Consider the following 26839-nt stretch of genomic DNA (forward strand, 5'->3'; position numbering starts at 1 on the left):
CAAAGTATTGTTTCTCTGCTCAAGAACCACAATAAATTCCACAAATCTATACACGGAGCTGTTGATTTATGTACTACATGATGTGAAATTATGAAAATTGTCTGGAATGCCCCTTTAGGGTGGCTTTTAGGGTTTAACAGAGTTAGAGCTTAGGGTTAGGTTAAGGGCTGTGCTGAAGTTTAAAGTCTCTTAGCCCCCTTAAAATCCAGGATATCCATTTCAGCTTCTCAATGACATCATTACACTACCGTACAGTTCAAATTCAGCATGCAAAAATGAATTCACAGCGATAAATGTTGCCAGCTGCACTCAAGCGAAGATACTGGATAATCCAGCCGTATTCCAGGGGTTCCTGGTTTTGGGGCAGCTTGCTTTAAGTTAGATCTATAAAGGAGCGTACCCATTGCTAGAAACTCAACACAACTTCACATCAGATTCAAGTAGCTAGGTCTACCCTGAAACTGTTTGATTAGAATTGAATACATTTGAATACAAAGTTGTGTTTGACATTTGTGTTTCGAAATCAAATGCCCCTGTAGCAATGGACTTGCATTTAAATGCGAAGTAGGTATTGTATCCTGTACAATTTGGCAGATGTGCGTGTGATTTTTGGAGTTTCTCACAACTGGGCCCAGGTGTGATAGATGCATGATATGCCAGTAGTGGTCAGCTGTCCATTAGAAAGGCTAGCTAATTTCAGCAAATGATGTGTGAATGCTAGATGTATGCGCGTTCGGAAGCGTATTGGGGAGTTTCAAGCGAGGCAGCGAATGAGCAACTATATTTCGGTAGGGATCTGGCAATTTTTATGGCAATAATTTCCTTCTGTATGGATGAATTTGGTTCACAATAGCATCATTGAAAAGCTGAAACATGCCAAAATACAATCATGTGTGACACATGAAATTTTAATAAGTGTCATTGTAAGGCCATAACACTCACAGTGCGTGGCCCCTATACCCCTGGATTGCCAAATAACGTCTCGTAATGGAATTTGAATACCAGCCATGTCAAGTTCAATGCACTGTTTATAGGAACTACTTGCCAAATCACTAACGAATGTACGACTAGTTCTAGGTAGAACCCCTTTCTAAAAATATTTAACAGACTGTGTAAATATGTCTTATGTGTTAGGGCTGCACACTAACTCATTTTTTTCTACTGGCCTGACCCGTCTGTCGGACCAGTAGGTACCCTGTTTGTGCTTTTTTTATGGTCCATTCCTGATAAAGTTACTGGTCCGACAGTGATTTTTACTGGTCAGGGATCATCGGACCAGTGCCAGTGTGCAGCATTGTATGTGTGTTCTGTCTGATCAATCTACAAAGCCATCTGCCACCATTACACAGTATTGTCTAATTGACTCCTCCTTGGCATTGTGATGAGTTGGTAGGACTGGAGTACACCATGTCAGTACAATGTAGGTTTAGGTGTTTTATGGGTCATGGAAAATTTAGAATCTACCAACCTAAGACATGTCATTAATCCATCTCTAGGCTTATATGTAGTGTTCTATGCAGCTGTTCAGGTGATGAAAACTCAAGAAAGTGAGGATGTTGGTTAGTGTAGACTAGTACTGGTAGTACAATCAGGGTACAAAGTAGAATGTAGATGTGCTTGTATGTATATATTCTAGTATCCTGTGGTATCATCAACATGTTTCTGTAAAGTCATAGTAGATCTAATCATTTGATCGAGAACCATAATCTGATGCAAGTAGTAGACACTAAATTTTCTCCCATGTGATGTGTAACACAGCTCAGAGGGTTCACTTTTTCAACACTGCTGCCTCTCTCTTCATGAATGACAGATTTGACAGAATGGGGTTGCCAAGTCTTCATTCGTGGAGGTGACGACAATTGTTTCGCACATCGGCAGGTTCACAAGTAGCGGACAAGAAGACGCCTGTTTGTCAGTGCTGTACTCATCCGAGCAGCTGTCATCAAACATGTCCAATATGCATTACGAGTAAGAAGTCCACTGTCTTGATGAATTGTTATCCATGATTTGTTGTACAATGATACATATTTTGCTGAGAACAATGCCCACTACAAGCCATTATAGCCTTTCATACCAATTTGATGATTCTTACAAATTAAGTAGTCATAAAATTCTTTCTCTAAGACGTTATGAAATTGGCCATCCTCTACATTTCATGTTAAAGGCTAGGGCAAGTTTGTGTTTTCAATGTATGGACCATGCCCAATGAATACTAGTTGTTAGGATAAGTGAGTTGTAATAAATATGGTCAGTTTTAAACCATCGCCTTTTACATCATCTTAATTACCATAGTAGTCATTATCAGGGTAAAGGTTTAAGTTTTTCTTTGAAGAAGCATTGACCCATTAACAGCTCTCGATTGATGGCTTTTTACCATCATGCAGGTGCCACAAATTTGCTAGTGTGCTACTTTCTCTTGCTAACCACACAATGCTCGCACATAGAGCTTCATGTCCATTGTTAATGCTCCACGCACCTGAACTCACAGAGATGACAATGTCCCCACACCTCGTACATCCATTGTTGTGTAGTGTGTGTCATCTCTTCAATGTAACCAAGAAGCAGTTTGATACACATTTGTTAATCAAGCAAAAATTATACCCAACTAACATGTGAGAGAGAGTTTGTCAGGGCATATTTCAGCCAGTCATGTCGATGTTAATGGATTCTCTTTGTGGTTTACCCCATCATGACACTTGTATGGACGATAGTCAAATACCCAGGCAGCGCAAGTCAAAGTGGGACACGCCTGCGCTTGCCATGCCGTCCTCCACCCCATACACAGTCGCCCAAGCTGACGGCCAGGTGAGCAGCCTGGAGGCAGCCTCTGCCGCGGCGGCCAGAATCAATGCCATGCTGATCTCCAAGGGCAAACTCAAGCTGCCGCCCACGCCTTCTACCAGCACTGATCAGAACAAGCAGAAACAGGGACAGCCAGTAAGTATGATATTAGCTCATTCAAATCATGACCCTTGCTCTTCATTCCACCAGTAATCCAGTTCATCAAAACAAAACAAAACAAAACAAAAACAAAAACAAAAAACGCCAGGGCACAAAGTGAATAACAGTTGACTTCCATATGTGACCCTGCATCACAAAACCAACAAACAGTTACCCGACATGGATTTTTAGTTAAGAGCAGATTCTGAAAGAGTAGACTTATAAAAGACTATAAAATGATGTATAAATCCATTCAAATGGCTTTCCTGACCTACCTTAATATTGGAAAGAAAACACACACTTTTGAAAAGTGTATACTTAGAAAAGAGGCTCTGAAGTATAGGGTCCTTTTAAGTGCTTAATCTTACCGAGCCGTGCTCTGTACAGCGAATGGGACAAAAAAACAGGATGTAAAACTTCATAGCAACAACAATGAAGGGATTATCAGATTAAGCTAGAGTTGATCATGCTCTGTTAACTCATTCTATTCATGACTGAAACCAACTTTCAAAGCAGTAGCATCATCCTTTTTTTAAAGAGATGAGAATGGGACTCTAAGACATACACCTAATCACATTATTCTACAAAAAAGTGTTGTAGAAAAACTGCTTAAAGCGCAATTTCTTGTTCAATTTGTGATCCCAAACTTTAGAATAACATTGAAGAAGAATTGCCCCTTCAGAAAAATTTTTAAAAATCAAGATCGGCTAGGTTGACCCGCTTCACCTATTATAAGTCCTCACACAAACTTAGTGCTTACAAGTTTTTGGTGGTTTTGTGATTCACCTGTAGTCACATATTACCTGATTCAAATTATGACTCTTGCTCTTCATTCTACCAGTAATGCAGTTCATCACAATCAAATGTTCAAGTTAAAAAAAAATAACAATAATAATTAGTGATAAACGATAGAAATTCAAATGTGTTGACCCCCATTTTTTACTTCATACATTACATCTTTTCACTGTGAAATACTAGTCATGGCTCAGTAAAAAAAGACGCCAGGACACAAAGTGAATGATAGCGGACTTCGATATATCTCAGTCATAGATATTAGAGAATTTATATATTGTGGGCACAAGCTCTAACATACATACTTATATGTTTCTATCACATAACTTTGTAATAAGATTGCCATTAGAGTTTTTCAAGAAACTGCTGCTAAGACTTTAGAGAACTCTAATGAGCGTACACATGTAAGTGCTCTAGACACTCAAAGATATTGATTTGAAACAGCATACAGCCATTCTAGAATTCATTTTCATTTTGCCTGTTTCAGTCGCACAGTTGATATGACAAAATGGCAATTTCTAGGCAAGGAATCCTTTAAGATTGAATGGCAATTTCTCACAAGGGTATATGTATCTTGTTATATCCATTTTAATTGGTTTTCTTATTTTTATCAACTGAGAGTGATTTATATTTCTTGTGTTTCTGTGCACCAGTATGTGTGTTTGCGTATAACACATGTCTTTTATGTGCAAGAAAGGAACTGTTGAATTTCATTTTGTATTGAAACCATGACCACCTGAGGTAGATGTCAGTCATTTGAGATTCTTTAAAAAAAAGTTGGCTAATCATTTCCAAGAAGATGTTTCTCTGTAAGTATTGGTACATGATTATATTGATATCTGTTTCCTCTATTCAACCAGCTGTCCAAGGATGACAAAGCCAAATCTGAGCCGCTGGTCGCAGAGGTGGAGATCAACGAGGTGCCCATCCAGTGCCGCAACATGCTCACCAAGGGGGCAACACAGGAAGAGGTAGGAGGGATACCCAGTGGATGAGAGACCAGGGGTTAAGGGGAGGGGTCTAGAAACTGGGTCCTGATGGGCCCTATAAAGTATCATGTTGTGGTGGGAGAGCTACAAATGCAGTTACCGTAGACTACTTCCTTTGAATATTTGCTTATGTTTCATGTTTATGTTGTTGTTGTTTTTTTGTTCCTATTTCATACTATAAACAGGCTGTCTACTGCCTGTAGCAGTTAAAATCGGAAGCTTTATATTCCTTGTGTCATATGAATATAGTGCACTCCGTTTGTAATGAACATAGATATAATAAAATTCCGGTTACAAAGAAGTAAAAATTCAGGCTGCAAAATTATCCGCTCTTTGTTCTTTAATGTTTAAATCATTTGGTTATATCGAAATTTTGATAAAACAAAAGAAAATTGCTGGTTCCAAGGACTTCGTTATAACGGGAGTCCACTGTACATCTAGTGTAGTATTATGTTGTAGACTGTTTTTAGTTAAGACATCCTAGACACTTATTTGTCTTGTGTGGTATTGTGTACCACATGTCTTATCTCTTGACAAAGTTGTTTATGACTTACCAATCTGTTTTAACAATGAAGTGCACTTGAATTAAATAATTTACAAGGTGGAGACTTTGAGATTGATTAGCCATTGATGCATTTGAATAATAGTCACGTGTCTTATATATTTTCAATTTGCAGGATTTCCAAATACTAAAAATTAGACAACAGTTTCCTACAAGCTGTAATTGGGGTGTGCTTCTAAGTATCCTAGTTTCTTCAGTTGTAATCATTATGTAGCACAAGAACTGATTTGCCAATTACATGAAATGCATTACATGCAATATCATTCATGTTTTAAAAAAACAAAGCAAAACAAAACAGCTGAAGTATCTCTTTGCTTTTATGTGTGTAAATTTCAATGTCTTTATTAACAGATAAGCAGACTCACAGGGGCAGCTGTATCGACCAGGGGACGGTACATGTCATATGCAGATAGAGCCACCAATAATATGGGGTAAGCAGAACTTCAAACTAGTATGATTTTACCATATATGACCATATTTGATTCTTTTTTTTTTTTTTGCTTCATCAAAATAAGAAAATATGGTTATGAATGAATTATGAATGTATTATCTTAAATTGTTAATAAGCACACTTCGCAAGTGGAATTTCTTCCTTTTTAAAAATAATTTTTTGTTTTTTTCAGAATATGATTTTCACTGTGCACCAGTGTGTAATGTTCTCAGTGAATCCGTGGCTGAATGAGTAAAGGAAACCAACACCGAAGTCTTCATAGTGATGATAATCACAGCATTGCTCTGTTCTATCGCACCGAAAGTGTTTGAATTATTCACTTTCTTTTTTTCTCTTTGTTTCTTTCAGAGAAAGGCCGCTGTATCTATGTGTCCAAGGTCCAACACCAGAGAGTGTAGAAAGTGAGTTTCGGTGGTGTGGTTCCCGAGGTCATATTGTAACATTTTTTTTTTTTTAATCCATTTTCTTCCATTTGTGTTGTACTGCAGCAAGCAGAATTTTTATGTTTTGGGGTTGTTTTCACAGCAGACTGATCATGCAGTGTATGATAGTTTGAAGTTTGTTCAAGGTTTGTATTTTCTTTCACAGATTAGTACAGAATATGGCAGTGAAATGTGTACTGTGAAACCATAAATTTTCACATGCATTTTAAGTCACAAATTTCATGAAGGCAAGATTCGAGAAATTAAAATGCACACAAAAAGGTCTTGTCTACACAATATGCACTGAACGCCAGTGGCACGCCGGGAAGGTTTCATGCCACGAAAAAGGCCGTTGGCTCCAATTTGCAAAAAATGTCACGTCATATCTTGTGCTTTACAGTATGTCTATAGAAATAGCAATCTGAATATAAGTTATGAAGCTGAAAGAATATGCTTGTCTGTCTGTAGTGTAATGTTGTGAAGTGAAATGGGGTTAGATTCCAAACACATGCATTTAGTGGAATGACGTGAATTAGGAAGTTTATACAAAGCCACACATATTCTTTTTTATTCTCAATGTCTCCAGAAGTGCTGGCAATTATCCCATGTTGCTGGTCAGTAGCATATTTAACCCATTGCGGACGGCTGAATTTGCTACAACATGCATTTCCCATAGACACCTGTCCTAGTATACACGGGACTAGTCTTCAATGGGTTAAGTAGATGTCCTAATAGTTGATATCACTCTTTCACCCACCAGGAGCTGTAGAGCACATCAAAACTCTAATTGGAGAGAGCATGCAGATGAAGGGTCGAGACAGGGCCAGGTCCCGCTTCAGTGCGGCAGGCGGTACCGGCGCCCTCAGCACCAGACCCGCGGGCTTGGGGGTCGGCGTCCCCACGGCCCCGGGCATGGACGGGGCCCTGAGGAACCCCACAGTGGGAGGGAGCGTGCGGGGACCGGCAGTGGGGGGCAGCCCCATAGTCCCCCCACCAGCTGTACAGATGGCCATCCAGGCAGCTCAGACCTCCGGGGTAAGTTCTCATTAAAGAAAGCTCTTAAAGCAGCTTCTACACTTGTAGTTCTTTTCTGTCTTATTATTTTGCTAAATGTCAGATGTCTTTATAATTTTATTCTCGATGAACTTTTATGGATGAACTTTTCTAGGAGAAGGAAATGTTGACATAGCAAAATGTGTAAGATTTTGAGGCAGGATGCTAAAAAGCAAGATTCCTGCAATGATAAATGAAAAAAAAATGCTTCACATTATATTGTGTACTTCACTCTTATTAATCTAGAAATCTTTGTTTAAGGCAGTGTCTGCCTCTGATTTTTTTTTTTCACTTTGCTGAAAGTGATTATCCATAGAAATATACACAGTAGACAAATTTGATACTGTTTTCATTCATATCATCGTTCGTGCTATCGTATGCAGACACAGTTTGATGACCTTGTGCAGATCTTGTGGGGGAAAGTTGTGACCTGTTTTGAATTAACAAAAAACATGCAAATACATGATGAGGGATGACATTGTAGCCAATTGCTAGTGATTCAAGTGTTAATTTCATTTTTCTGCATAACCATGTTTGGGCATCCTTTACACAGCACTACTTACAAGATAAGGTATTTGTGGGACTGGAGCATGCAGACCCCTCATTCAACGTGCGGGAAAAAGTTCAAGGACCAGGGGTAAGATTTTGTTTACCACCTAACCTATATCTTGCAATTTGATTTCCTACCTACCAGTAATGAATGAGGTTAATTTGATTACGGCAAGTTAGGTGAATTAGGTTAAGATGTCTTCCGATAATTCCTCCTAGTCCTAGTCAGTGGGGTATCCAGGCGGGGGCACACAGGGCGTGCACCTCCCTTTATTTGTTGTTAAAACAAGAGAAATAAAAAGAAAAAATGGGGGACGTGCGCCCTCCTTTGATTTTGTTAAGGCGCCCTCTCTTTACGGAATTCCTGGATCCGCCCCTGCTAGTTGTCATAGCTCCCAAGTGTGTGTTTGTGCCATTTACTCAAATGTGTGCCGGAAGATTTTTTCTAGTGTTTTTTTTTTTTTTTTTACGTGTCTTGTACTATGTTTGCTTAATCTAAATACAGAGGTTGGCATGCTTTGTTTCCTCAACCAATAATCATGTTTATGGCTTTTCTACGTAAATGGTTGCCTAAAGGCAACACCATTTCTTCCATTCTCAAGATAGTTTGGGAGATGACAGATGTCCACATCTTCTAATCAGGGGAGATAAAAGTAGGCAATATTTTGTGTGTGATGCGTGCATGAGGCAGGCGAAACTGACATACAAATTGTATAGAGAAGTGTAATCACACCCTCTCTCCATCTCTCAAGCTATGAACACTTGTTCTCATCAAAGCTTCCTTTGTTAAATTCGTCCTCTCTTTCTTCATTCTGTGTCTATGGCCAGGAAATCAGATTGACATTATAGAAATTTAGTAGTGATTCTGTCGCCTCCAAGATGATGTAATTTCCGATCTATAGGGTTTATACATGTCACAGCCTTATGCCTGTAAGTATTGGTGTATGTTTGTTCCCCACACTTACCAAACTATCTGTACCAAATATGGAATCGGGACATTGTAGCACTTTTCATGCATTGTTATTGTCAGGTTTGAAATATACTGTAAAACAAGGAATGTTCGTGTACATGTTAATTTCTTGAATTTCACGAGAGCTAAGATTCGCAAAATTAAAATGCACATGAAAGTTCTTGTCTATACTAATTACTATACGCATTGAATGTTAAAAGCAACTCGCGAAAATTTCATGCTGCGAAAAAGGCCGTCAGCCCCAACTCATGCCACGAAAATGTTGTGTTTTACAGTATTGTATTCTCAAGTCTTTGTGAAGGTTTGTCATTTAAATTACAAGTATGTGGTATTATTGGGTTACAAAGCCACCCAAATTTATCTCATCACCTGAAATACTAGAAGGTTAAGATATCTCAGTCCCTCTCCCATCCTTTTTTCCTGCAGAGCTCATTCTTGCAGCACATTCGGTCGGAGACCGGCGCCAACATCTATCTGCGGGGGCGGGGCTCGGGGTGCATGGAGCCGACGTCGGGGCGGGAGGCCTTTGAGAACCTCTACATTTACGTTACCCACCCCAAACCAGAGGGACTACAGGCTGCCAAGAAGCTCTGTGAAAATCTAGTGGCCACAGTAAGTAGCAAACTTCACTTTACAGTATGTCCCCCCAAAAAATTACAATCAGATTTTGCATTGGTAACTTTCAAAATGATCAAACAATCTAAATGCTATTTCAGGGAATAAAACTATAACTTCTAACAATGTACCTACATTTTGCAGAAAGCCCCATTCAATTTGGTGAAGTGGTAACAGAGAAATGTTGATCATTGTAAAGCATGTCACGGGTCCATTTCTTCCCAAGTTCAGCACTTGGATGCTCTTGGATCTGTGAACAGAATGGACAGAACTTGGAGGGAAGGGATTATTGACATGCTCTACAAAGATCCTCATTTCTCTTTGACCACTGAAGCAAATCGAATGGGGGTTTCTGTAAGATGTGGGTAATAAGTTATACAGTAGCTTCATACCCTGAAACTGTATTTGGATTGATTCACTGTATAGTTATCATTGCAGAGGGTCCTGTTGTAATTTTTTTTTTACATACAGTATTTAGCAAACCCACGTGCCATATTTGTTTCTAAGTTAAAAATCTTGATTTATAAGCTTAGTGATTACTGCATTCAGTGACACTGTGAGTGTCGCTTCCCAGTAAGTCTGTCTCATTTACATTGCCTTACTAAGTTGTGATATATTTTTAACAATATGTATTAGAGATGATTTCTGAAGAATTAAATCAGATCGTCAAGGTTTACAAGTGGACCTACTGAGAGAATTTCGGTGGTCATGTTTGCAGCACCAGTAATGTTACAAAACAATGTCAACTGTCAGTATTGTTTGGTATATTATTTTGACTTTGTTAAATGGCTTGATCAGCTGGAAGTATGTCATTACAGATAAGCCTGTTAGACGTATGAAAAATTAAGTATTGGGGGAAGGTGCTTAGTTTGTTTAGCTCTTATCTATACAGTATGTGGTATGAAATCTGATTATTTTCCTTTTTTTTTTCTTGCCCTATCACTCTCAAGATCCAGGCAGAGTACATCACACACCAAAGTCAGCTGTTTCAGAGGTCTGCGCCAGCCATGGGTAAGCAAGCACATGCCATTTTACTGATGGATATTGTGATGTGATTATGCTATGGTCAAGGCATGTTCTTGTCATTCTTCTCCCTAAAGAGGAAGGGGTGCCAAGGGGTCATAGCAATGTATGATTACTATCTTTCTTCTCTATCAGTTTTTTTGGGAAACTAAGTTTTGAGTTTAATATCGTCTTTGAATATAACTAGGGAATATTTTGCTGCCTTTTGTGATGCATCAATAAATCAATAGGTTGCACGCATTAGTGGTGACAGTTTTGAAGGAGAAGGGGGAAAGGGAGTGAGGAGGAGTTCCTATTGAAGAGTACTTTCTGCTGGAAATACCATTTCTCCATATCTGGGACTGGATCTGTAATGAAGATCTTTTTGAACTGTCAGATGTTCTGTATAAGCTGTAATTTCTCACACAGATGTTTTTGCAAATGAGGAGGTGACAGACATTTGCACAAGATTTTTTGTTTGTTTGGTTTTTTTTTTCAATATTTACACAGGGGCTATCATAAGTGCACTACTACCTGTCAGTTTGAGATATGTTTGCGTGTTCTTAAATTCAAGGTCAACAGCAATTTGCAAAACTCCTGAAAATTAAATCTCCGCAAAAAAAAACAGCTTTTACAGTAGTCTATAAAGGTCCCTTGTATGATGTTGTCTATGAAACATATATATAGCAGATGCATAAGTTTGTGAAGAATGGAGGGTGAAGAAGGTTGGTCATGCGTGAGCCAAAGCTGACCAGCCGATACTGCCCTCCAAGATTGACCACAGCATGTGGTATTGATGGAGAACGCTCCCCAGGACAGAGACCTGTCCTGAGGTCTACATCATCACTGACATTCTTTGATTAATGATATTCTATAGCACGAACATACCGTCGTATACAGCATATTCTGTAAAAGTGGAAATTTTCGTGGTGTTGAAGTATTCACGCATTTCGCGCAACCAGAAGCTAGTGCGAAAATAAAAGCACATGAATATTTTTTGCTTGCTATATGTTCCAGTAGTTGATGTCTCTATTCCGCAGAATTAAAAACACGCGAAACTCCTCTTAACCCTGAAAAGACTTGGCTATTTTGGTAGCTCGAAAGACTGGGGGGGCCCTAAAGGGCCCCCCCCCCCTTAAGATCTCGGCCGCGGATCGCGCGATCGCCGCGGAAATTTGCACAATGGTAGTGTGCGATGTAATCTACAAGATCGTATATTTAAATTTTCCAAAATAGTCTTCTTTTATGTTATTTTGATTAATTATGCTAATTTATGCGAGAAATCAGACCTTTTTGATCTAAATCAGTAAATAAAGCTCCAAAAGTGCTCATTTTTGGTCTAGATATTCTTTGTGGCATTCTTAGCAAATGTACTTGAAAAAAAATTTGGTATCAAAATTAATTTCTTATTCATTTTATTGTTTTATGAATTTCTTATGTATTTCTTTGTTTTTTCGACCTTTTGTTTTTGTTGTTTTTTTCAGCAAAATTTGTGGCAGACCCTTTTTGAAGCATAATACTACTAAAACAGATTTATTTTAGCCATTGAGAGTAAAAATAAGCATATTTATATGAACCATGTGATAAAACTTAATTTGTATTGACTTTGTACACAAAATCACATTTTTGAGCCATTTTCGGTCTCACGTGCATGTACAAAAAGTTATGTAACTTCAGAATCGTACCCCCGGGCGTCACAAATTTGGTGTCAAAATGTGCGGGAAACTCGAAAGAAAAAAGTCATAGAGCATCGCGGCGAGAGCATTGCGTATTGCTGAGTAATCGCGCGAAATGTCGAGGGGGGGGCTAGGCCCCCCCCCCCCCAGTCTTTTTAGGGTTAACCAGCCGAGCACAAAAAATTTGTCGCACGAAAATATCCACTTTTACTGTACATGTATCTCATAGTGGTTTACGGTTAGCAGAGTTTGCAAGTTGACAAATATTCACAACAGTAACAACGCACAAAATATTCCTTAACGGTGATCTGCTGTAAGTGATACAGAACAAGATGGATTATTGATCTCTATGCTAATTACTCCTCTTCCATCTCACACATAGTGGCTGCACAAATGATAGCCCCCCTGCCTCCACGCCCAGCCCAACCCGCCCAGCAGATCCAGCAGCAGGCCCCCGTAGCCATGCTGCCCCAGACTCCGCCCACCATCACCTCCATAGCTGTCAGCAGCAGTCTGAGTCAAACGCTGGCAGCCCAGCAACAGGCACAAGGTAGTTTTGTATGTGTGTGTGTGTGTTTGTGTGTCTGTGTGTGTGTCAGTGTGTTTGTGTTTGTGTTTGTGTATATAATGTGTCTGTTTGTTTGGTCGTATAATACACTACTATGGACAGTTTGCCAAGATCTGTGGTACCCTATGGGGCGACTTCCCATGAAGGCCTTTAAAGATTAAGTTCTGTTGCCAAAAAGAGCAGCGAAGACAAGTGACTAGAATGTTCTGAAATGATTTTGCATTTTGATAAGGCCACACGGAAGGGAATATTCAGTTGACACTCTATTCTCTGTTTTTAACACACAAAAAAACAGAATTTGTACATTCCTCTCTTCCAACCCTCATTGTTATGCCTACCATTGTAGGTTCCAATTTGTTTATGTTTCTTTCTCCTGACTTCTGACAAAATGATCAATCAATAAAACTTGATGAAATTTTCATTGTGGTAATATACAAAATGACGTATTCTTTGAAAAGAATAAACACACACACACACACACACACATACACACACACACACACACACACACACACACACACACACACACACCCCTTTAAGAAGGTTTGTGGGGGATGGGAATTGGTTAACTTGACTGTGGTTCTATACTCTTCACTGCATATTAAAGTTTATTTGTTGTGAGAGATGGTATTTCATCTGTGCTTTATCCAGTATAGTGTTTCACATACCGTAGACATTGTTGACACCAGTAGTGTTTACTGTGATTTTAGTCATCTAATACATATATTTGATGGTTGTTTTTTTTTTTTTTTTTTCTGTGAGAAGCAATCCTAGCTGGGGCCGTACCCGCCCGGAGGCCAGTGGTCACTACAGTGGTCACTTCCCTGGCACAGGGAGTGGCCTACCCCCATCTTCAGGTCCAGGCTCAACCACAGGTTAGTTCTTCTCTGGACCCTGATACCACCACCATCCATGGATTTGCTCTAATCTTTTCCTCAACTTTATCACCCCCTACCTACTTCCTTACTTTTTTCTGTTCTTATATATTGACAATTACAAGATATTTAAAAGCTTAATTGGAAAAGCTTCCGTACAGTGTTATTACCTCTCAAATGCGTTGTATTGGTTTTTCTCACTATTGGTGAAGAGGTATAACGCTTGGTGTCTTCATTTTCTTCTTACCAAATAGCATTATTGAGATATCTCATGATATTTGCCACATAATTATCAAGATAAAAATCTGTATCACCTGTGTTTTGTGCACACAAGCTTTGGTCATTTTGTGTGTGCGCCAAATCATTCTCATTCCCAGTATATGAAGAAGTACTCGTATATATCTGTCCTGTGTGAGCATTACAGGTATGTGCTCCTGTTGCGACAGCAATCTTGTGAGCTTGAGATATGTGAATAAACTTTATATTACATTTAGTTTGATTAATGGTTGTTTAGCTGTTTGAGAGACCTCGTACAGACCGCCAAATACCATCTGATATCGACAGGGCACATGAGGGCAGTGTAGTACTTGAAATTCTTCGTGTTGAAACCCTTAACAGCTTTCTGTGGTCAGCCAACCGGGAATGGTGGTCCAAGCCCGGGCACCCCGCCCCGTTCCAGCGCCGGTGCCCCCTCCCCAGGTACCGATGCCTGTCGCCTCTCAGACACAGTTGTATCCAGCCCAGGTACGTCATATACCAGGCATGCGGTAACAACTGGTCTTAATCCTAGTAGAATTTTTTTTTTTTTTTCAGTTTTAGAGCAGAGACAAACAGTTGGAAACAAAACAAAACAAAGGCAGGCAACAGCAGGGCTTCTTTCTCAAAAAAACTGCCGTAATTATTGTTATTACGGAACTTGTAAGTGGAGAAAAGTTTTTGGCTTAAATTTCTCTCATGTGAAGAAGACTTTTGAAACTTCAGATTTCAAGCGGAAATGCAGAATTATTTATTACTATGAAAATATCATTGAACATGTTGGCACGTTTATCTTCTTAAGCTGAATTTCTCAGCAACCTGTGGATTGGAAAATAGCCATACATCTTCATGGTTCCTCAAATAGGAAAAAGAAACTAGTAGACAGTAGTACAACAGTACACTCTCTTTCACTTTGTCTCTTTCAGCCTCATTAAGAAAATGTGTCTCAGGTGCAAATCAGCATTTCAAGTGTCAAAATTTGTATCAATGTCACTCTTTCTAGTGTAGTGTTTAGAGGGGCTGTAGTCATCTTATGAATATGATTGTGATGTCTTCAGAGGATGAGTCCCACCAATTTGCTGAAAGTACAAGGGTTGGCTTAGAAAGCAATCCTTTTCTCTCTATCTCTGTTCCACACCTCACTCATGCATCTGTCTGTATCAATATTCAGGCATCTCACGTACAGGCCCAGCAAACTCTGGTCAGAGCCCAGGCCCAGGTCCAAGTTGCCCAAGCCCAAGTTGCCCAGGCCCAAGCCCAGGCCCAAGCCCAAGCCCAGGCCCACCTGGTCCAGGCCCGCAGCCAGGCCCAAGTCCAGGTACATCCGTCGCACCAGGCTGGAATCCCCGTGGGTCAGCAACAGGTCATCCTGCACCAGCAGCCTGCCCCGGTGCAGGCCCCAGTGCAGGCGCCACCGCCAGCTGCCCCGCAACCCGTCAAGAGGAGGTTCCGCGAGGACCTGTCCGACGAGAGACCCGAGGTGAGGGTGCCTCTTGTGAATCCTCCCTTAGCTAACCTAACAGTGGAGGAGCGTTCACATTTGGCATTAAGTTTGCTTCTTTTCCTTCCAGTGTTTTCTGTTGTTAGTTGTCTGTTCCTGTACCTAGGAAACGCTACAAGCATTCCGGGACCTTTGGCTCTAATCACTGCTCTCGTTCCTTCGTCAGAATCGTGTTCCACGTCATACAGCAATTATTGTTTTACTCATTACACCGCGGTGCAACGTGCAACAGCCCTGCCATGGTGGACTGGGAATATGATCCCCACGCTTCCTACCTCTCGTTCTCCCCATCCTCTTCCTTCATACGCTTCCTCTAGAGGTGCCTTCGTGTGAGCTTGACGATGCCCTTGCGTCTGTTGTGAGATGAGTGGAGAGATTGACCAACGTACCAAGACATGCAGAAGCGTCACTCATATGTCATTCTCCCAGCTTCCTTTCATACGTACAGTGCAGACTTCAGGATGTGGTCTTGATACTTCTCTCTGTGCATCTATCTATACAGCCGGCTTCTGGATAGAGGACAATCTCTATTTCTTACTCTTCGTTCCTCCTTCTCTCTCCTTCTGATTACGTTTTGTAATTACACCTACTTGGTCTCACATCAGCCTTGGGGTCTTGATTTCACATACCAGGTTGGATACAATGCAATAGAGTTGTCTGTAGCTAGTTGGATGGTTGCACTTGGCGTGAAGTTTCAGCAGTACTACCTTGCAGCCCAACGAGAGGCGGCCTCGTATGTGGCAATTTTGGATTTTCACCCATGCATCACATCCATAGTACATGCAGTTGATATTGCAGGACCAGACTCAAAAGACCAGAGTTTTGGTACAGTTTGCAGACTTGGAGTTCCTCTAGCAGTTGTTGGAGTTGCTTCATTGTCCAGGAGATTGTTATCGACAAGAGCTTGATTTGGTAGACAGCTAGTTTCATCTTGGTTGTTTTTTATCGTAAAATATTTGTCTGTTTTAGCGTTGTGGTTGCCCATTGCCCTGACTTCCCTTGTGACCATCAGAACAACAGTATCAATTGTGTTGCAAATAGGCTTCTCGCTGGACATATTATTCATAAGCAGGATTCTGTTTGTTTGCTTGTTTGTTTCAGGGATCAAAGATGCTTGTAGTAAAATTTAGTATCACCCATCAGAGTTATACCAGTTACAGCAATACAGGCATCATAAAAAATAAAAGTTATTATCAAATTGGTTCATGGCCAGTCTATACATTACAAGAGAAAATAAAAATTTTAAAAATGCTTATCTAGCATACCATCTCTTGATGTTGCTTCCATTATACAATATCCATGAGAGAAATTTAGATTAGTCGATCTGAGAATTGCATCCTACTGGGACACATATGAAATAGGTCACTTCAGCATTCCTCCCCCAAATCAGCACTTATGTGAAAGGAGATGTTGTAGAAGAAGCGGAGCTAACTGACGCTTTTCTTGTCCTCAGTTTCCGTGCAGTTGCCCACGCATATTTCCTCGTATTGTCTATCGTTATTTTGCAATAATGTATCAATGTTTTTGCAGGTAGGCCCAGGACCTTTGCGAACGCTAGGCGGACCCCCATGTTAACATAGTTTTCTTTTCCCTGTGTTTGTCTAGCACCATCCACTTCCCATGACTAATCTAGGTGTGCCACCCCCGAGACACTTACACGTGAGTGTGGCTGGCAGCGCATCGGGAGGGCATGGGTCACTGCTGGGGCTACCCCGACCGGAACCCGAAGACAGACGGTGAGTTGCTGTGGTGATTAGTCTTTCCTTGCAGGGAATTACAGTCTGACCTTAGTTGAAAACAAAGTAGTCCTAATAAAAGGTAGGTCCCACCTTTTGTTAGGACCATTTTGTTTTGCTTCGTTTTTGGATATCTCAGCCATTTCAAGACTGATTTTCATCAAATAAACTTTTGGTTCCCCTTAGAATTGTGTGCTCTTTAATATTTCATATAAGTGGATTCTAATCCTCTCACAAAAAGTTAAAATCTGAATCCCCTTCTCAAACAAGAAATATACTATCATTTTAATGTGTGTTGTTTTGTATGGTTTTTTTTTTTCCTAAACATGAACGTACTCATCTACTGCAATAAATGAGATCAGACTTTACTGAATGTATGCATTGTGTATATATTTACTGTGGTGCAGAAACAAAAGCATTGTTGCTTTATGAACCGAATCGTAGTGCCAATTGCTTTAGAGTCCACAGATCAACTCTTTCCAGGAACAGCAATAGAATCGTAGGATTTGTCAGAAAAGGGTAGTGAAAAGTTGTGAATGAATCCAAAAGTTGAGTGTAATCATGTCCATTATCGGCTTCATGTTTAAGGACATTTATTTCCATTAAAAAATATGTCCAAGTACAAATAACATTGCAATAATTTTGAACTTGGCTGGGGACACATTCTCTAGAAGTCAAAAAACTTGTTCTGAGTGACCTCTTACCCTAGATGGATACAATATGCAAAGTGACAGACAGAATTATGTCCAATGAAGATGCAGATACAATAGGGATATGATTATTTTAGTCCCATTGTATGTACAAACCTCATTTCTGGTTTTAAAGTTTTGGAATTATGAGAAATGAACATACGGAAGCAACGATAGGGATAGAGATATGATTATTTTTGTCCCAGTGTCCGTGCGCACGATATTTTGGATTTTGAAGGGCATCGACCTTCGGTGTAGATCTTGGCATTATGCCAGGTCACTAAAGTAACCCCGCTGTTTGGAGGGAAAAAATATTTTCAGGAATATGCACATAATAAGTTTTTGTCATCACACATTTATATATGTTACTGTGTTGACCGTATTCCGTCATGTGCCTCTCTTGTTATTGCTCTCATAAAAAAAGGTTGATGCCCCCACCCCCAAATCCGCAGTCTATGCAAGATGGCAGGAGAAAGCTGTTACATTCTCCCTCAGGTAAGTGAGTCATTGATAATGGTGTGGGGGGGGGGGGGGAGGGGGAGGGGGAAAGGGGGCGGGGAGGGTGCCGACTGATTGCTTTGTGCCGTGCGGTAGTTCATCCTGAGGCGAATATTACCCTTTCTGTTCATGTTTTGATTAGCAGTAGACATCTGTGAGATACAAGTTGTTGTGGTGTATGTTTCCGTTGGCCATGTGGAGGAGTGTATTAGCAGGAATGGGAGATACAGTCCCCAAAGTTCTTTTGTAACTTGTGGTCATGATCACAGAACCGTGGGGTTTGACTGGATGTGAGAATACACATCTTGATTCTGAAGTGGAGAGATATGTTCTTCCTTTTATTTCTCCTCTGTCTCTCTCTTCCCCCGTGACAACTAACTTCCATTTTACCCAGTTTTTTTGCAGGGCCAGAAATTGGTAAGTAAGTCAGTTAGCACGACTACAAGTCGTAGATTGATGCATATGTTTAATGTGTCATGTGCTCACTCTGCCAACAGAACGTGATAGCCGACACAGATTTAGCGTGACATTCTGTTGTTCATATGAAGTATTTCTTCATTTTATTTCACATTTATGCCAGTTGTTCCAGCATTTAGTAACTGAAGTGTGAATATCTTCAATTGTCCTGACTAATGAATATTTTGCATTTGCTGGTGTTGATGCGTTGCTTTTGTATACTTGTTGATATTTATGCAAGATGCAAGAATTGATGCTATCAAAATTGTTGATGTCAAATGACAGAATATTTTTATTTTCTCTACTTTCTGACAGAGAATTAACGCATTTTGTCCTGTATTTTCTGTTCTTCCCAATCTCTGTTCTCTTTCATGTGCTGACCTGATGTTGGCTGGAATGAAAATGCCTCCCTCCTCATCCGTCGTCATGGAAACACGGTTTGAATATATTCATTTGAACAAAAAAAACCAACTAATCGTCTACATTTCTCTCCCATAAAAAAATTAATGCATTGTTTTTTTTCTTCTTGTCTTTTGTTGTCTGTCAATAATTTGATGCAACCTTGTTATTATCAAAACCTTTAAATTGCACTTTGTTTCACTAATCTAAAACAACAACAACAAATTAATCAATATGTGATATTCAAATACCCAATACTATTTCATATGAAACCATTGGTTTTTCCTGGTGAATCGAATCTTGTTTGCCTATCATGTTTGCCTTGGGTTGACTTCTGTGTGATGTCATGGGTGCACCCCGGTTGGTGTGGTTCAAATGGAATGCCTCCGTTGATTGCTGCTGTGTATACATCAAAATTGTTATCAAATTGCCCAAAAAAAAAAAAAAAAGCAGGATTAGATCTGCTCGGAGTGAGATCGGCATCGCCGGACGAGCCGCGAACGAAGCGCGGGCGACTCGTGTCGTACGAGATGGGAGGCGACTCGGACGAGGATGACGACATTGCGGGCAGGTCGCGCAGTCGGTTCGACGCAGTCCAGCGATACCAATCAGCCTCTGGGTCAGTGATGCCCAGGGGCCTGCCCCCTCCCAACATCCCCCAGCAAGTCTCCTCCGCCTACTCCCTCTCAACGTCCCCACCCACATCGTCTTACTACAAGCCAGAGAGGAGGGACCCCGGGATGGGGTCATCTCCATTCTGGATGGCGCGGAACTGAAACCAGTCGTGACAGCAGCCTGTGTACAGATCAGTAGCATAGTGTGTAAGATTTTTCTCATGATCAATGATAGTTTGTTGTTTCGCCTCGTTCTGGATTGGTGGTGGACATGAGAAAGTGGTTCCATGCTGCTATTATTTATTGCATAGAGTATCATTGGACCTAAATAGCGTAAAGCGTTTTGCAAATCATCAGCATGTTGAATATATTTTGGTACCAAAGCTAGCGGTATACTGCTGTGTTTATTTTGTGCAGATGTTGAAGACATATTTATCAGCTGTGCTTTGGAAACTGCAGAGAATACTTACTTTGCGAGAGAATCAAGTATTTGATGAGTAAGATTGTTTTGTTTGACATTCTATCCTAATTGCTGGTCATTCCTCAACAAGTGAACTTTATTTAGGGTGATTCTTGAAGTCTTTGAACAGTTTTTGAAAAGTGTCTTCAGCTGTGTGACACTGAAACATATGACGTTGTAGGTACAGGTATATAGAGGCATCTGATTCTCTTGTTGCTTCCACTACAAATGAGTGATCTATTGTACAGAGAGTAATGTCTCTGTATTTATGCGGTCTAGGGCTTTTGTTTTTGTGTATGTCTGTGTGTGTGTGTGTTTCTCTTGTAACAACTTCATGAATGAAATTGTAACAATGGTTATCCATCAAAGAATAGGGGAAGCACATGCATGCATGCATAGGTGTTCTGCAACATGGCTGTCATCTGGGTGAAAGCGATACTTTATCATATTAGTTATCTTTGTGTCAATTGCCCCAGTGCGTGTATTTTATGGCTTCTGCAAAAGCGCTGGATGATTAAAGCAACATATCAATTATGGGTTAGCTTGTTCTTGTTTGTTTTTGTTTTTAATGTGTTTGTTTTTAATGGGTAGGGTGGAGGACTACAGGATAATACAATTACATGTTTTGTCGTGGAAAAGATCTCTGTTACCATGGCACATTAATTACATTACTTCTCTTGGCATGATAAATGGAAGCAATTTCTCCCCCCCCCCCCCTTCTTTCAAACGCCAGGCCTTTGTACAAAACTCTTGTGTACAAGTTAGTGTCATGTGTCTTAGTGTTTCTGTGTTGTGAATAAAGAGTAGTCTATGATAGAGTGGATATTAGCAATGTTAGAGGGGTAACATTTGTGGCCAGTCGTGATCTGTGAAACTCATGAATGCAAAAGCCATTGTAAGAGTACTGATCAGATTTCTCATAGTGTTAGAGACTGTGAAATATTTGGTCCTAACAATTTTTTTTTTTTTTTTTTTTTTTGCTCGAAGAAGTTATTATTGACTTCAAAGTGCATTATCCGTAATCCACAGAGTCGAGATTCGTGTGTATTAAAATCTTGACTCTGTTAGTGTCTTTTTAATGAAGACTAGGGATTGAACTTCGTAAGTTACAGACAAATCCACTCTGTTGCTTGAACCCCTTTTTCTGCCAGAGACTTTGGACAATGTGTACGATGCTATGGAGTTTTCTGTGCCAGCCGGCCCTCAAAGGACTGATTAACAAGGCAGACTCAAACAACCAAAATTGTCAAGTCTTTCTAGAGATAAAAGAAGTTTTCGAATTTCGAATTTTCTAATTTTTTCTGAAAACAGTGACATGAATCACAATCACACGTGTATGTAAGACTAGGCTCGAGGCAGTAGTGACATCGTCTGTCAAATACCCACCAGAATTATTCTAAAAATATTTTTTTCCCATAAAATGCTGAGCAGCTGTACCTAGCACCATGTAAGAAGACAATCGCCATAGCTACGGTGTCACGACTCGAGAATAATTTGGCGAAAAAGGGTGGCTTTCCTTTTTTGTGGGGGAGGGTGGGGTTCATTCAAGATAAGGAGATTTTATGATGATTTGTGTGCAGTCCAGTGGGGAAATTTGCATGACAGTGACATCATTTCCCAACTGACCTCCCAAATGACCTCCCCAACTAATATGCATTGATTTTGACTGCTTTTCTAGCTTAGTGATCACATAATATTCTGATTTCATTGCTCTAAGTATCTTTTGCAGTTTTGATAAAACTTTACTGGTTTGTTTGATTTTTCATGTATCAATGTATTCATTAATGCATCGACTCATTTCTGGTGACTTTGCTCATACAATCAACCTCAGCTGTGTGTGCAGGTAACTACATAAATGGTAGTTTAAAGGGACATGTCACAAAACATTTCAAGCCTGTGAAGAGTTTTGGCAATTGTAACAAATACTGTCAAATCTGTGTCTGTGATTTGAAGAACGCCATATAATAAATGGAATGGAAGTGAGTAGCAGGAATGGTTTCATTTTAGCAGCCAGCTGTTTTTAAGCCCCCCCCCCAAAAAAAAAAGGCATTTCTGCATGATTTGTTTATAATAATTTGTTTATGTATATATTTTGTATTATCATTATAAGCTGCAACGATAGGTAGACCCCTTTGCAATTTCATTGCCTCATTTGGTGAGGCGATTTATTTTGTGCTCTGAAATAATGTAGTTACAGTGCAGAATGAGTTTCGTCACCGAGTGGTAGCACAAATTGTATGCGCTACATAGCAGATTTGGAGGACCGCTTTCATGTCGGGAGTAATTTATTTTACTAAATTCCTGTGTTGTAGACAAATGGTACTGAGGAAGTCCAAGGCAGAAGGGGTTCCTATCCAAGGACTATCTAGATTAAGAACTGCCTTTCCTGCTATGGCTTTCGGCAAATGTGGTGTATAGTCATTATAGAATCTACTGCAGGACCTTAAATTTGGAAACGGCATTATGTGGGAGGCAGCATGTCATTAGACGCAATGTCTGTTTTCTCTTACCTGTATTCTGCTTTTATCTCTTTTTCTTTTTCTTTCTTTCTTTCTTTCTTTCTTTCTTTCTTTCTTTCTTTCTTTCTTTCTTTCTTTCTTTCTTTCTTTCTTTCTTTCTTTCTTTCTTTCTTTCTTTCTTTCTTTCTTTCTTTCTTTCTTTCTTTCTTTCTTTCTTTCTTTCTTTCTTTCATTCATTCTTTCTTTCTTTCTTTCTTTCTTTCTTTCTTTTTTTCTTTCATTCATTCATTCTTTCTTTCTTTCTTTCTTTTCTTCTTTCTTTCTTTCTTTCTTTTTTTCTTTCCTTCTTGTCAGAAGAGGGAAAACTTAGTCAAATCTACAGATGACAAATGCCTACTGTTTGCTAAGGAAAATATTTGCAGTGTGAACATGCCTTTCCATCAAACTTGAAAACCAATACAATGACATTGCACTTGCATTTTGAATCTGCTGTAGTCAGAATCTGTTCTGTGTGGCTTTTCTTTGTAGCCAATTTGAATATTGTAGATTTTATCTTTAAGATTTTTTTTTTCCCTGGGGGGTAGATTGATTAATGGAGTGAACATCATGTTATTAACTATGAGTCTGTCATTGTATGGCACGGAGATTTGTGGTCATGTGGTGCGGGGGAAAAGCAGAACATGGTTGTTATTGGTTACATCTAGTAGATGGCTTTGAGGATTTGCAATGTGAGAATTTTGTTTTCAGATTTTTTGTTTTTGTTTTTGTTTTTTGGAAAAGCTTCTATTTATGGAAGCAATGTAAGCATAGCATGAGACAGGATCATTAAAGAAATCAAGTGGAATTATTGAAATAGTAGTAAACACTTGTCATTTCATCCCCAGTAAATCCTTTCTCGAGTGTTATTTTAGAAGTTGTTTGCATCTTGGAGGCTTGGAAATATGATAAAACATGACATTGATTCTTGCTCGATCTTTTTTTTGTTTTTTTTGTTTTTTGTTTTTTGAAATATATATACAGTATAGTGTTCTTGAATAGGTTGCCAGTCTGTCCATACAGTCATATGTCTGTCCGTCTTTAGTCAGCACTGTTATTTCCAGTAAGAGCTGACACCTGAGAAGGACGGGGTATGCTAATGAAACTTAGTGTTTATATCCTCAACATACTGGAAAAGTAGTTATCAGATGTCGAGTCAGAAGTTCAGGCTTCCAGGCCAGAATCTTATCACTTCAGGCAATAACTCAAGAAGCAGATATTAATCAGCAATCAAGCTTGCTTGACTTGTAAGCTCTGATTTTATGAATTGTATAATTTTGAAACAGTCAAATACAAATGTGTTGCCAAAGTTGATATATGGCAAATCTATGAAATACATGTATGACAGCATTTCACTGGCTAAATTTCATTGAAAAGATTTTTAATGAGAACTTAAGATTTTGTTAAAGCCATGAAATTCTGTTCAAGATAATTATGATAAAACAGTAACCAGTGTACTTGTAACTGTGATACAGCAAATCTTGGAGTTTGTCATTGTATATGTAGCAGACGATGGGTTAAAGGTCAAAGGTCAAGAATCCTTGAACATTCCAAGAGAATTGTACAAAGGACAAAGTTTTAAAAAATTGGCTAAACAATTTTTTTTTTGGGGGGGGGGGCATGGGTAGCTGTTTTTGAGGACCGAGGTCCAGATGTGAAGGTATTGCATTTAATTGTAATCAGCTCTGAGCTTTTCTAAGTGTTGCTGTGGTTACCGCAAGAATTTGTTTTGTTTTTATTTTTCCAGTGAAATGTTGAGCCCCAAGTAATCAAAACAAATGTATTGGAATGAATAGGAATGAACATATGCTCCCCGTTTCTCTTTGATTTTGTCAGACATCCATTATTTTTACACATCAGTGCAGTGGGCTTTATTCACCATTTTTACTTTGGTCATTCATATCATGTGATGATGGTGGTGGCGAAGGATATGGGAGATATGTGTAATCATTACATAATATGTAGAGGTACTGGAACTTGGCTGTCATGGACAGGGTTACCCTTCCAGCATTCTTATTACGTTCTTATTACCCTTTTATTTTTGTAATCACCATAAGATATTCAACAATACAACAGTGGTAAATAACTATTATGGGTAAGTTTCTTTGAATACAGGTGGCTATCAAATGCAGTATTAATACAAATTCATTTTAATCCCAAAAGTGTGACATGATGAGCAGCCAGATACTGACAAATTGAACCCAGATGTGCAAGCGTGATCTTAAAGATGGTACATTGTACAATGGATGGTTCATCATGGACATTTGTGTTTTTATTCCTTTTTTTTCCCCTTTCAATTGTTGGTGATGGATGTTGCAAAATGCTTATGGCAGATCAGTATTACATTGAATTATTATTTTAGCTATGATTTTATATTCAGGGAGCTTTTGTCATGATATCAAAAACATTTTTGTCAGGTCTATCCTCAATCCAGTTCTCTCAAATGGAAAATTATATTGAATACTGTACTTTTCATCACATACTCACCTCTTATTCAATCTTTATGAATTTCTCTTTTAATGATATGAAATTTTTGATGTGTGATGAACAGTTTAATACTAAATTTTATTTATGTAGAGTTTGGACATTACTTCCTTCTTTTTTTTTTCCCACATACTGTACCACCAACTGGAATTGGGTACTATCAGGAATTCTGCTGCGATCATAGTTAAGGACGTGAAAGCAATTCAACTTCATACATCTGATGGATAGGTATATTCCTTTTTGTCTGTGGGAATGTGTTTCATAACGAATTTATTTCTCAGCTTGCCTCTGCGGCAGGTTGAGACAGATATTATGTCATGACTGTAAACTCAATACATGGATTGCTAGTGGGAATGGTGTAGTTCTGCAATGCATTTAAAGAAATGTATGCGTGGATGTGGAGTGAAACATTTGTATTGCATACCTGTAAATAAAATAAATGCCTCCGTACCTCTGCTTTCTGTAATAAGAAGTGGACGATTGTTTTATTTGTTGTGTGTCATCTGTGAGGGTGTGAAGAGAGAGCCCATTATGGGCTAGTGTCAACAATCATGTATGCAAACTAGACAGCGCTCAGGAGAGCACATACCTCAGCCAAGCAGCTTATTTCCACCCCAGTTGTGATTTATACATGTACCCTGTATTGTAGTCCTATTTCATCTGTATTGTTTACATTCCTTGACCATCAACAAAACACGCCCTCACTGCCAACAAGCCATCTAATTGACTCTACAAAGAATCTTCAAAAAGAAAACAAAAGTAAATCCAGTATCCAGACGGTGATACTGATCACTGCCAAAGTTCAGTTATGTGTTTCTTGTGTCGTCAACTTATCCTGAAAATTTTCATACAAATAAGTTTAAAACTTTTTGAGTTATTTTGCAAACAAACCAACACCGGCAAAAACATAACCTCCGGGGCGGATGTGATTGGGGCTTACGTGAGGCGATGTTGCCATTACCTCAGAAGTCTTTCATGTGCATACAAACCTTCATTGAACTTCCCGTTAAGATGAATAGAAGAAAAAAGGAATTCAATCATACCAAATTTATAGATTCAGTAATGATTACTTTTATAAGAAGAGTTACTGTTGCTGAATTGACAATGAAAAAAAAAAAAATGGTGAAACATATCCATATTGTACATGTACACATATTTTACCTTTACAAACCAATCATAAATTGTGTAAATATGTTCGATTGCGATTTATACATGTACATTATTTGGACAAATAAAGAAATTAAATTAAATCATATCACTGGTTTGCCAAAACATTCTGCAAGTTTTGATATTTTGCTATAAAATCTTCCATGTAGCAATTGTGTTACCTGCACTCTTGATGTAGTTAACTTGGGACAGGAGTTCGGTTGCACATTTAATGTAGATACATCGTACATGCACGTGGACAAACAGTTTTCACAAAGTGCTTTACTCAACCATAATGTATGTATCTGTGTATGTGAAACTTGAGTACCTGTAATGTGTGAGTGAAGGTTAACCCTAAAAAGACTGGGCTATTTTGGTAGCTCGAAAGACTGGGGGGGCGTGGATCGTGCGATCGCCGCGGAAATTTGCACAATGGTAGTGTGCGATGTAATCTACAAGATGGTATATTCAAATTTTCCAAAATAGCCTTTTTTTATTTTATTTTGATTAATTATGCTAATTTATGCAAGAAATCAGACTCTTTCGTCTAAATCAGTAAATAAAGCTCCAAAAGTGCTCATTTTTGGTGTAATTATTCTTTGTGGCATTCTTAGCAAATGAACTTGAAAACAAAATTCGTAT

The 26839-nt window shown here is 39.2% G+C and overlaps 1 protein-coding gene across 1 annotated transcript; it reads left to right on the forward strand.

Moving 5' to 3' along the window:
* The first annotated feature begins 1825 nt into the window (after positions 1-1825).
* LOC139741717 (uncharacterized) lies at positions 1826-20213 on the forward strand. The gene is made up of 16 exons (XM_071652303.1): positions 1826-1968; positions 2712-2937; positions 4593-4703; positions 5635-5714; positions 6083-6135; positions 6917-7191; positions 7763-7846; positions 9155-9340; positions 10294-10354; positions 12404-12571; positions 13355-13464; positions 14083-14208; positions 14891-15199; positions 16826-16956; positions 18070-18140; positions 19452-20213. The coding sequence occupies exons 1-16, from the start codon at positions 1949-1951 to the stop codon at positions 19772-19774; spliced, it is 2334 nt and encodes a 777-aa protein (XP_071508404.1). The 5' UTR covers positions 1826-1948; the 3' UTR covers positions 19775-20213.
* Positions 20214-26839: the final 6626 nt, after the last annotated feature.

The sequence above is a fragment of the Diadema antillarum genome, unplaced genomic scaffold (assembly GCF_040938485.1).
Source record: "Diadema antillarum isolate AM-2024a unplaced genomic scaffold, OU_Dant_1.0 seq00000946_RagTag, whole genome shotgun sequence".
NCBI lineage: Eukaryota > Metazoa > Echinodermata > Echinoidea > Diadematoida > Diadematidae > Diadema > Diadema antillarum.

What these genes read in the sequence shown, in the direction of transcription:
- LOC139741717 (XM_071652303.1), top strand. Translation starts at nt 1,949, where the DNA reads ATGTCCAATATGCATTACGA. An exon ending in AGAGCCACCAATAATATGGG is followed by an intron (nt 5,715 to 6,082) that starts GTAAGCAGAACT and finishes TGTTTCTTTCAG; the next exon opens with AGAAAGGCCGCTGTATCTAT. An exon ending in AGCCCAGCAACAGGCACAAG is followed by an intron (nt 12,572 to 13,354) that starts GTAGTTTTGTAT and finishes TTCTGTGAGAAG; the next exon opens with CAATCCTAGCTGGGGCCGTA.